Here is a 12596-nt window from a genome sequence, read left to right on the forward strand (position 1 = left end):
CTCACGAACAAACTCGAAGAACGTCTCAAGAAGTTATAAAGGGACTCAAGAAGGTAAAGTACCATTGAAGAGAGTAGGTAACCCTTCGCCATGCAAGCTACGACCTACCTAGAGCCTCAAATACAACCTTGGATGATGATGCCTCAACAAAGTCTGCAATAGTATCTACTTTAGCAACAGCCTCATGCGCCCCATCAATCACGACAAAGGAGGTTTAGAAAGAACTTGGATCCTATACCAAAGTCTTATGATAAATTGTTAAAGCCTTTGCTCAGAGGTGCCCTAGTGGAACTACAACTGAATGATCTTCCTCCTCGTCCATATCCTACAAGTTATGACGAGAATTCCCAATGTGAGCACATAGTCCAAGACTTGATCGACAACAAGCAATTGACTTCCAAAAAAGGAGTCCCATTGTTAAACAGTCACCCCTTATCTTTATAAGTGGGAGAACTTCAAGAGGTGTTGCCTAAATCCGGTAGGATCAACAATGAAGCTTGTCCCTAAGATCAATAGACTTTATCATTTCTAAGTTGTAATCTCTTTTTTGCTAAGGGTTGTTTGTATTTAAAAATTGTACTCTTTGAAAAGTAATTTCAATAAAATGAGCATGCCCGTTTTTTGGATTGATCCATTCGCTTTCACTTTGTCTTATTCCATAAAAAAATCAAAAATTTCCATTTCACTTTTACCTCTTAATAAACTTAAGAGGAGAATGATGTAATAAATAACTGAATTTGCTGAGTATGCTTTTAATAGTAAGACCTGGTTGATGATATAAGGCATTGTTTCGCTTCCCCAAACACTAGAGAAATAAGGAGTTAATCCGTAGTCAACCCCCTCGAGCCAGAAGTTGGTGTTTCTTTTTCTATTCATAAAAACCCTTAATATTAACCAGGGGAAGGGTAGTTTCAATTAAGTCAATAATGCATTATAGTCTCAAGAGAACTATTCCATAATCACATCAGTAAGAGGTTCAAGCAACATCTTCCTTACACCATTCAACATCGAGGAAGCAATGAGGACAAAGCTAGCAATAGCTAACATGGCAGTCACAACCTTCAAAATCAAAAGTAAATATCACAAGAGTTGTTTCAAAAAAGAAGCCCTCTAAGTCAAAAATAAAACCTAAAAATTTGACTTAGGCAAAAGTTAGGGCATCGTGTTTAAAAAAAAAACCCGCTAAGTCAAAAACCAAAACGGAGTTGACTTAGGCAAAAGTTAGGGCATCCCAATGGACCAGAATTCAAAAGAATGGTTCCATGCAAAAATAGGGATTAAAAAGAAAGAAAGAAAAAAGGAAATAATCTTGTGAGTGAAAGTAGGTGGCAGCCACATCAAGAATCTCATTAGTGCTTGAATCATTATATCCATAATCATTATCAAAATTCTCTTGTAGACTAAATGCATTCGTTGAAGTAATTGGATTTAGGAATGAAGATCATCAAGGAGAAGGGGTGGGTCTTAATAAAAATTTGAGCCTTACATCTTTTGTTTCATAAACCGTGAACCAGGCCACGTTATAACATTTAAAAGTCCTAATTGAAGCTAGGTTCACTATGAAAGCATACTTGGCAAAATCGTTACACTAACTCCAAATGTTTGTTAAATCATTGATAACCATCTTGTTTTATCACATTTTCACATCTTCATTTGTGCCAACCTCGTGGCCAGATATCATCTGTATACACCATATCCACTTTCCATAACAATTTTTGATTTCAAAAACTTGCATGAGCATGATGTTATAATTACTTTTCAAAAAGAACATTTTTCTCACAAATCAATACTTAGTACCAAGGAAATATCAACAATGGTCTGATCAGGGGCACACCACTTCGAGACATTATGGACTAGGGGCAAGTCACCTAAGGATCCTTCCAGTTAGAGGGAAAATCCTTATAATCACAGGGGCACATCATCTGAAGATCCTATTGATTAGAGGAGAAACCTTTCAATATTTGATACACCTATGTCAAATAACATCCATGACCCTCATAATCAGAGGCATACCTTTCAAGACTCTCATACTGGGGCATACCAACTCAGAGGCATAAAGAGGCCAATCACTCCAAAAAGTCATCTATCCGGGGCATACCTTTCAAAGGTTCAAATATTGGGGCAATTCATATAAAGGTCATATCACAATATTATGGGATCCAAGTTCCTTCTCAGGGTACTCCTCCAGACCCTAATAACCAAGGAGATAATTTTCAAGATTCATTAACTAGGGAAGTCCATATCAAAGTCATACTACATCATGATGGGATCCAAGTTCCTTTTCAGGAAATACCCTCAAAGCCTTTATCAATATGGGACAGACCGCCATAAGGCTTGATCAAAAGAGACCACTTCAAAAGAACAATTCATCTGGGGCAATACCATTCTAAGGGTCGGTTAGTCAAGGACGGATCTCTCCAAGGCTAAAATTACGGCATGACGTCTCAAGTGCATGGTATGGCTAAGCCGCTTCAAATTCATATTAAGGAGAATTTCTTCAAAGACCTAACCGACAGGGGTAACTATGGGATACTCCAGGGACAATCCCTCTCAATACTTTCAAGATGCATGTACAAGATCTATCATAGATCAACAATCGTCAAGTTTCAAACGGGTATTGGGAAGCCATGCTAGCGTAACACCCTACCACCTTTTGACAAAATAACTTGGTTACACAAACAACCTCTCTAATCCCTAACAGTCCACGACCCACCACAGGGGCACTTGTGGAAACATTCAAATCATTGTCATGCATTAATCATGTCGCTACGCTCTAGCGTCAAAACCATTCATATCATCTCATTCATATAGCATATTCCCATATCATGAATCTAACATCTACGCATGCCCAATCTTACTTGGCACCACACAAAAGCCTAATCTTACTTGGCACCTATATCCTAAAAGCCCAACCTCATTTGACATTCACCCTAAAAGCCCAACTTTGATTGGAATCTCACAAAAGCCCAACCTTGCTTGGCACTCAATACCTACAAATGGCCCAATCTTCAGCGGTGCAACCCGAGACTAATACATCATGTGCATCAATCATTGCGTTAATACATCATATCACACATAGAATATCCATTAATATGGATCATTATACCATACAAACACTAAACATGCATAAATGACACAACATAACATGCATACATAACATAAATACATAACACAAAATGAGACTCAAGACTCATCGTGAGAGTCTGGATATCCCCAGCTAATCGATGATAAATCTCTATCCAAGCTTCTCCCGAGCTCTTTTTTCATTGTACACCCAGTGGGTTAGTCTTAAGGAAAATTCCCCCGCAAGTATCCTTGGAACTCATTCTCCAAGCTGAAAATACTTAGCAGCATTGTCCCCAGTATGCCCTAATGGTATACAATTCCTTTACCAGATCCTTGCAGGGATTTCTTAGGGCTTTCTCCAACACTCGCGCTCCTTAGGAAACCTCGCCTGGAAGCATATTTCCTAATAGACAGTCATCTTACATAACACCAGTCTTCCCCATTAGGGACATCGAGTTCTTTTGTCAATCTACTTTTATTCACGTCTTCTTAGAGAACTCCTCAATAAAAGTCCTAACACCATTGTCACTTTGCTTCTTACACCACTGTTCACTTTGGTTCTTACACTATTGCCACTCAGTCACTTCGGCTCTTACACCGTTGTCATTTACTCACTGTGGGTTTTACGTCGTTTTCATCCAGTCATTTTGGTTTTTACGTTGTTTATCAATTCATTTGTACGGTTTCTTATACCGTTTGTCATTTCAGTTTACGGTTCTTCTAACGTTGTTACTTCTTTTAGTTCTTATACCACTATCACTATTCTCGGGGTTTTACAACAATGATAATTTATTTAGCATCGATTCTTATATCGAGGGTGATTGAATTCTCAATCCCCAGCTATACAAGTACAATTCCCAAGCAATAATGCTTATTGGGCTTCCCCAATAAGTAACCATCTCCATAGAGCCTTTTCAATAAAGGACTTTCCCAACAAACTCACTCACCGTGAGTTGTCAGAGGAATATATCCATTAGTCTGTCATCCTGAATGATTGTTATCAACTATTGAGCGGGTATTCACCTCTTACATCTCCAGCTTATTAACTTATCTCATACGAGGGATATGTTCCATCAAATGCACCAGGGTTTTATCAAAGGGTTACACCGGGGTTTTTCAAGGGGTTCCACCAAGGGTTTCATTAAAGAGCTTTTACCAGGAGTTCCAATAGGGGTTTCATCAGAAGTATAGAGGATTTTCATCAATAGGTTATACCAAGGGATTTTATCAAAGGAGTTTTATCAAAGGGGTTCAATCAAGGGGTTTTCATCAGAGATTATCCGCCGAGGGTTCACTGGGGTTTTACCAAGAAGTTTCAACAAAGTGTTAATATCAAAGGGGTTTCAGCATGGATTTATCAAAGGGTTTCACCGGAATTTTCTGTCAAAGGGTTCCGCCAGAATTTTATCAAGGGATTTTATCAAAAGGATTTTTTCAAGGGATTTTATCAAAAGGGTTTATCTAGAATGTCATCAAAAGATTCCATCAAGGGGTTCTTCCAGAATTTTACCAAGGGGTTCCATCTCAGAGTGATCGGGGTATCAGTAGAGTACTACCCGATTCCTGTAAAATGATCGGATGATCATGGGAATCGTATGCAAGTTTCACCTAGAAGGGTTAAGATTGATCAAAAAGGGTTTCATTAATAGGTTTCATCAAAGGTATTAAGGGTTTCAACATGGTTTTATAAAAGGGTTCCACTAGGATTCCACCAGGTTTACACTGTGGGTTTCACTAAGGATTTTATCAGGGGTTTCATCAAAGGAATCTATCAGGAGTTTCATCAAGGGGTTCTATCAAAGGGTTTCACCAGATTTCTATCAAGGGGTTTCATAAAGGGATTTCATCAAAAAGGTTTTATAATGGGTTTCATCTAGGGATTCTATTCGAAGTTTCATCAAAAGTTTCCATCAAGGGGGTCTACCAGAACTTTCTCAAGGAGTTTCACCAGAATATCACCAAAGGGGTTTCATCCAGAGTGATTGTGATATCACTAAAGTCCTACTCGACTCCAGTGACATGATCAGAGGATCATAGGCAAATACCACCCAGAGAGGTTGAAACTGATCATCAGGGATTAATCAAGGGGTTCCATCAGGAATTCGTCAAAGGGTTTCATTAGGGTTTTACCATCAGATGTTCCATTAGAAGTTGTATCAGGGGTTTCATCAAGAGTTTTGCAAAGGGCTTTATTATGAGTTTTATTAGGGGTTCTGCCAAGATTTTATCAAATAACGATCGGAGGATCGTCAAAGTCCTACCCAATTTCAATAACATGATCGGGTGATTATAGGAATTGAATGCAAATTTCACTTGGATGGTTAATCACCAGGGTATTATTGGGGTTCCATCAAAGGTTGTTCTTGATCCCATTAGAGCATCAAGGATTGTTCAATCATTGTGTACTCCCAGAATCTACTGACTACGTGGTCAAAATTAGGGTCTCTCTCTATATTTAATCATCTTCCCTATGAGAAGATGAAGGCTCAACGTCATCATCCTCTCAGTTTGAAGCTGATTAAATAGGGGCAGCTGTCGTACCCCAAATTTTGACCACCTTTTCATTTTTATTTTCAGCCGACACTAACACATCCAGAGCATACCAGTCATCCGGTCAAATGACCTAAAAAGTCAAAGGGAGACCATTTTAATTTTTTTTTAGTCCCTCTTAGGAGTTGATTTTAGTTTAGGGGTATTATTTAAAATTTTGAAAAATAAAAAAACATAACTTGTAGGACCATGCTAAAAAGGGTATTACTATTAAAATTTAGGAAAGTTAGTAGGGTTAGTAATCAAGATAATATGTCTTATTTAAAAAAACAATCAATTAATTAGGGATAGTATTTACTTAATAAAAATATAAATTGATAAATTTATAGAGATTTTAATATTATTAATATAATTAACTTTCATTAACATATTAGTATCATGGTTCCCTTATATTTCAATTTAATATATTGGCTTGTTTGGTAGAAGAGTATGTGAAAGATGTTATAATGGAGTGGTCTTGAGTTCAAGTCCTACCCTTCCCATATTTTATCATTTTTTTTTCTCTTATTTATTTCATACTTCTACTTCCTTTTTTATGTGCAAAATATCAAATAAATTGTATTTTTTCTATTAATTTTCGTATTTTTAATTAGGCATTAAAAAAAATTTACTTTTTCGATTTTAATTAAAAAATGGTCAAAATATCATAAAATCAAAAGATTTGAAAATATTTTGTTCCCATTTTATTTTAGGATAGCAATCCAATGTCATAAATTAGTAATTTAATTTTTAATTTAAAAAAATATAAAATATATTTAGAGATTTTTATCCCTTTTTATATTATTTCATTTTTAGGATAATATTTTTATTTTTTGGAAAGAATTAACATGAGTAATTAAATAAAGCAAAAAAAATAAAAAAAATAAGTTTATTGCCTAATTTTCGTTTTTCTTTTTAATCAAGTTTTAAATTATTTTTTTTAGTTTTATATATTTTAATTTAAGAAACTCAGAAAAATCATTAATTTTATTGATTTTATTTATTTTTTGCATATCATTAAAGGAAAATATAACATTTTAGGAAATATCTATTTCTATTAATTAAAATAATTAAAATTCAAATCAAATAAAATATATTTTTAAACTTTTGATTATTTTAATTAACTGTTTGAATCAAAATTAAATAAATTCATTTATGAGCTATTGATTATTTTTGTTGATTATAATTGCCTGCTCTTTTAAAAAGATTTCTAACTTAATTACTTATACTATAAATAGTCTCCTCTATCGTACTAACAGGGGACAACTAACCCTTACTAACAAATACCTCTATCACATTACACGATCAAACAACCATTTAACAAAATTATAAGCTTCAATCTCAAACCACCACCATCAATGACAGAACAAGCACCATGATCTCTGTTCTGTGTTGCCGACCGGACCATTCCCGATGTCACTGCCTCTCCACACCGCGAGTAAGAGGTCGGACGCACCCTGCTACGCAATCACCAATCCACCGGAGATCACTGTTTTGGTAACATTTTTATTCATCATTGATTTGTATTGATTGTTTATCTTTTGATCGGATTGAAGATTTTTTTTGTGACTGTAAAAGTAAGGTTGTGTTAGTATGGGTAGTGTTTGCTTCTATGGTAAAGTAATCTCACATAAAAAAGAAGCGAAGGAAGAGAAAGTACAGGTTGTTGAACCTTTATGTCATTCCTTATTTACTTTTAGCATATGTTATTTTAATTTTTTTTCTCTAATATAATTGTTATGCCAAGTGTCCAGCTACTATTAGTTGTCCTAAAATTTTGAAAACTACCAAAGAATCAAGAAGGGCGCCGTCCACCATGCTTCAGGTTTCTTGTTTTTTTCCTTTTTTTCTATTTTTATTAGTTGTTGTGATTTAAGATTTGCTAATTGGGTTGGGCTTTGATCCCTCCTCTCTTTCCACTCCAATTTAAAGAAAATTTTACCTTGTACCCCTACAATTAACCCCATACCCCTACAAAAATTTAAAAATTCCCATTTTACCCTTAATTGGTTTTAACCAATTTACCATTTCATTTTTACCATTCGGTTGAAAATTGCAAAAATTACACTTTCACACCCCTCGCACCGGAACTCCTGCAAAAAGACTTCCGGTATGTATTTTTCCAAACCGGAAGACTTTAGGAAAGACTTCCGGAACACAAAAAAAGCAAACCGGAACACTTAAGGAAAGAGTTCCGGTTCATATAAAAAAAATTTTCAAAAAAATTTGCATACCGGAACTCTTCTCCAAAGAGTTCCGGTATGCATTATGTGTGTTCCGGAAGTCTTTCCTAAAGTCTTCCGGTACGTTTTTTTTTAATTTTTTTAATTTTTTTTTTTTACAGAAATGGAAAATCTTCCCAAAATATGTGTAGATACTACTGATGCGTTTATGACGACGGAAAGATTTGGTACACGAGAAGAGGTTATCAGATGGATTAAAAAGGTTGAAATCGACAATAAAGTAACTGTTATTATCAGTCGTTCAGATACTGAAACGGGGAAGAGAGGGAGAAGTAACAAAATAATATTTGGTTGTGATAAAGGTGGGAAACACAAGATTAGTGATAGTGGTACCCAAAGTGCGTCCAAGAAATGTGGATGTCCATTTAAAATCAGGTCGACTCCGGCGAAAGATGGATATGGTTGGAAGATTGATGTAAAATGTGGGTTACATAATCATGGTTTACTTGATAGATTAGAAGGTCATTCATTTATTGGTAGGTTGACCACAGATGAGAAGCAACATGTCGCTGATTTGGCAAAGAGACATGTAGCACCTAGAAACATTTTGCTTTCCTTGCAAGACAAGTTTCCTGAGAATGTCACTCGGATTACGCAAGTATACAAGCATAAGAGTGTGATAGAAAAAGAGATAAGAGGTCCAAGGAGTGAGATACAACATTTGTTTAAGCTTATTGAGGATGCAGGATATGTGTATTGGAGTAGAAAACAGGATGACTCGGAAGTGGTGAGAGAGATATTTTGGGCACATCCTGATTTAGTTAAGTTGTTGAATATATTTCCGATTGTGTTAGTTATGGATAGCACCTACAAGACAAACAAATATAGACAACCTTTGTTTGAAATTGTTGGCATGACATCGACTGAGTTGACTTTTGCTGTTGGATTTGCGTATATGGAGTCTGAGCAAACAGAGAATTTTTGCTGGGTACTGGAGAAATTAAAAGAGTTGTTTGTGAAGAAAGACATGTGTCCACAAGTGATTTTGACAGATAGAGATCTTGCTTTGATGAAAGCAATTGAAGTTGTGTTTCCCAACTCGATTAATTTGCTATGTAGATTTCACATTAACAAAAACGTTGGTGCCAAATGCAAACAACATGTGGTGAATGACCTGCAAAAGACGATAGACACATTATGGATGGAAGTTGTCTGGGCTAGTGATGAGGTTGAGTATGGTCAGCGGTTGCATCAACTTGAGCAAGCATGTGTTGATTATAGTGGATTTATTAATTATGTGAAAGACACATGGTTGACTCCACATAGGCATAGATTTGTTGGAGCATGGATTAATCGAGTCCTACATTTGGGTAACACAACGACTAATCGGTACGTCTTATAATTTTGTATGTGTTATTTTTATATCTGATATTATTTTTATGTTTTTTTATGTGTTATTTTGAATATCTGATATTTTTAATATTTGATATTTTCAATATCTAATGGTATTTTTTATATCTGATATTTTTAGGGTTGAATCTGCTCATTGGAAGTTAAAGCAGATGTTAGGAAACAGTATAGGTGACATGGTCAAATGTTGGGAAGCCATGAATAACAACTTGAGGTTACAACTGGGAAACATTAGAGCTTCATTTCAAAAGAGTTTTTACGAAGTTGAGCACGCGCACGTAAGTCCCTTTTATGGTTATTTGCGTGGTTCCGTATCTCGAGCTGCTTTGAGACGTATTGCTGAAGAGTTATTGAGAGTTGATTATGTTGGAACTAACAGGCAAATATGTGGTTGTACTCTTAGAACATCCATCCAAGTCCCTAAACAGGAGGAGGTATCGTGCCTCTACAAGTGTAAAGGTCTTATCAGCAAATATGGTGGAACCCACCAACATCAATAGATATGCTCTAGTCGCATATGCACAGCTGGAAGCAGCCCTATGATGTACGAATATATCATATAACCACTCCAACTTGTAATACGACCCCCTGCAGCTCCGAACATGTGACTGTGCCTGACCCTGTGACACTCCTAGGTAGTCAACAACAAGTTCAACAACTAGCTCTTCAGTCACATCCTGAGGACTCCAAAAGATACCCCTAATGGGCAAGTGAAGTAGACATGCGGCATCATCTAAAGTAATGCTCATTTCACCAAACGGCATGTGAAATGAAGATGTCTCTAGATGCCATCTTTCCACAAATGCAGAGACAAGATTTGTGTCTATCTTGTTCAGACTCGTTCTCTGCAGTGAAGCTAAACCGGATCTAGATACCCAACTCTCCATCTGTGGTGGAAGAGCCAATGGAACCCTAGAAGTCAACTTCAGTCCATGTCCGGCAACCTTCAACTCTTTCTTTGGTCCTCTTTCCTAAAAACAATTAAAACACATATTAGAAAACAAATTATAAAATATTCAACTATTATTCATTTTCAAATATAGCCTGTTTACTTACCTCACCGAACCATATATGTCGAGCAACATGATGCTCGTACTTCACCAAAAGAGACGTATCGTACGGCCCTCCTGGATATCCAGTCGGCTCAGCTACAGCTGCAGATGAAGATGCACCCCGGTCTAACGTGCGGACTGGAATCCGGCCATCTGCACCTCTTCTTCGAACCACTGCAAAAATAATGTTAAAAAAAATAATTAAAAAAAAAAAAAAAAAACGTACCGGAACACTTCCAAGAAGAGTTCCGGTTAGCAAAAAAAACAAAAAGCCTTCCGGAACACTTTCTTAAAGAGTTCCGGTATACATCAACCAAACCGGAAGTCTTGAAGAAAGTGTTCCGGTATACAAGTATATAAACCGGAAGACTTTCTAAAAGACTTCCGGTTCAGTGTCCATTATAGACAACAAACCGGAACTCTTTAGAGAAGTGTTCCGGTATACAAATATCCAAACCGGAAGACTTACTCTTAAGTGTTCCGGTATACAGTGCAAAAACGCCAAATATTTGTCTTCTCCGGAAGTCTTCAACGAAAATGGTAAAAAAATTTTGAAAGGGAAAATATACCCTATTTATATGAGGGTATTTTGGTCAAAAAAAATTTTAATGTAGGGGTATGGGTACAATTGTAGGGGTATAGGGTAAAATTTTCCAATTTAAATTAACACCCCTTTATCTTTTATTCTATCTAATTACTTATCTTTTATTTACTTAATACACTTATCCATAAAATACAAATAAATAAAAGATATAATTAAATATTAATTAAGATTTTAGGATTAATAACATTAAATTAGGATATTTAGGGTTAATTAATATGATTCCAATAATTATTAATTAGGGTTATAATATAAAAATTAATTAAATTAATTTAGGAGTTTAATTCAATTAGGTATTAAATAAAAAAAAAATCAAATAATCACTTATATAATTATAATTAACAAAATATAATTAGTGTTAGAGTTTAACTTTAGAACAATTAGGCAGGTTTGAATTAGGGATTGATTCTTCAAAAATGGGTTAATATAAATAAAATAAATTAATTTTGGGATAAATTTCTGGATAAATATTGGATAAGGTTATGGGACAAAACCCTAAGGTTTTAATGGATAAAAATTTATAGGATAACTATGGGATAATTTAGGGATAACTTTGGGATAAATTTCAGGACAATAAATAGGGATAAATTTTCAGGATTTTATGGATAGAAAAATTAGGGATAAAGGATATAACACCTGGGCTTTTATAATTTCTCTTTTATTTTTTTAAATAAACTAATAATTAATTTGGGATAATTTTAGGGATAATATGGGATAAAATTCAGGTATAATTTCTAGGGTTTTAAGGGATATAAATTAGGGATAAAATTGAGATAGGGGATACATCTTGTTGCATCTTATTTCATTTATCTTTTTTAATTAAATTAAATTTTCAAATCAAATGGGACAAGAACCTGGGATAAAATGTGGGATAAAACTCTATTATTTTCAAGGGTAAAATCGGGGATAAAATCGGGATAAAGGGTTATGTCTAATACCTAATTATGTCTCCTAACTTATTTTCTTATATAAATTAAAATACTATTTTTGCATGGGGTAAAAGGGATAAAATCGATTTGAACTCACTTCAAATCGTAAGACCTCTACCCTAGTGTATTGAGGCACTTTTCAAAATCAATTACTTCTCCGCCCCGAGACGTGAGAATTTTCAAGGGATAAAAACAACCAACCAACCAACATTTTTTAAGAAGAAATACGGTACTCTGATCCCTCGCCTAATGCGAAGGTACGTAGGCATAGAGTTGTAAACTCTAGCGAGTACAATTATGACAAATATTTTTGGGTCTCTCGTCCATTTAAAAGTAATACCTTCTGTAAATAAATAAATAATAAATAATTAATAAATATTAAAGCAAACACTTTAGAAACACACACTAGCCCTAGAATTGTAGGAGGATCCCATTGAGTACAATGGAGGTAAGGGGTGCCTAACACCTTCCCCTTACTTAACTGACTCCCGAACCTAGTCTCTTACTCTTAACTATTAGGTTTTATCATTATTTCCCTGTTCCTTAGGAACAAATAAAGGATGGTGGCGACTCTGTCATTTTTTCCAACCGCGACACAACCATGAATCAAGGGTTTACCGTGATCATGGAGGATAGAGTAGCAAGACATCTGCCATATGGTTCTCATCAAGAGGTATATGGTACAACTTTACTGTCGTGAAGAAAGTCAACAGTCTTCTCGTGTAATCTCTGTAAGGGGACCAGAGTAGGCTGGAGAGTGTTCCAATCACCATTCACTTGATTGATTACCAGAGCTGAATCTCCGAAAATGTCCAAAGTCTTGATT

General features: G+C 35.4%; 1 protein-coding gene across 1 annotated transcript; it reads right to left on the reverse strand.

The window, feature by feature from the left end:
• Positions 1–948: 948 nt before the first annotated feature.
• On the reverse strand, positions 949–10395 carry LOC127106088 (protein MAIN-LIKE 1-like). Its single transcript, XM_051043371.1, has 3 exons — positions 10245–10395; positions 9677–10159; positions 949–1059 (listed from the first exon to the last, which is right to left on the reverse strand). Exons 2-3 carry the CDS (start codon positions 10073–10075, stop codon positions 949–951), a joined length of 510 nt encoding a protein of 169 aa, XP_050899328.1. The 5' UTR covers positions 10076–10159; positions 10245–10395.
• Positions 10396–12596: the final 2201 nt, after the last annotated feature.

Source organism: Lathyrus oleraceus, chromosome 1 (assembly GCF_024323335.1).
Source record: "Lathyrus oleraceus cultivar Zhongwan6 chromosome 1, CAAS_Psat_ZW6_1.0, whole genome shotgun sequence".
NCBI lineage: Eukaryota > Viridiplantae > Streptophyta > Magnoliopsida > Fabales > Fabaceae > Lathyrus > Lathyrus oleraceus.

What these genes read in the sequence shown, in the direction of transcription:
- LOC127106088 (XM_051043371.1), bottom strand. Translation starts at nt 10,075, where the DNA reads ATGGAGAGTTGGGTATCTAGATCCGGTTTAGCTTCACTGCAGAGAACG. An exon ending in GAGCATATCTATTGATGTTG is followed by an intron (nt 1,060 to 9,676) that starts GTGGGTTCCACC and finishes TTGATTTTGAAG; the next exon opens with GTTGTGACTGCCATGTTAGC.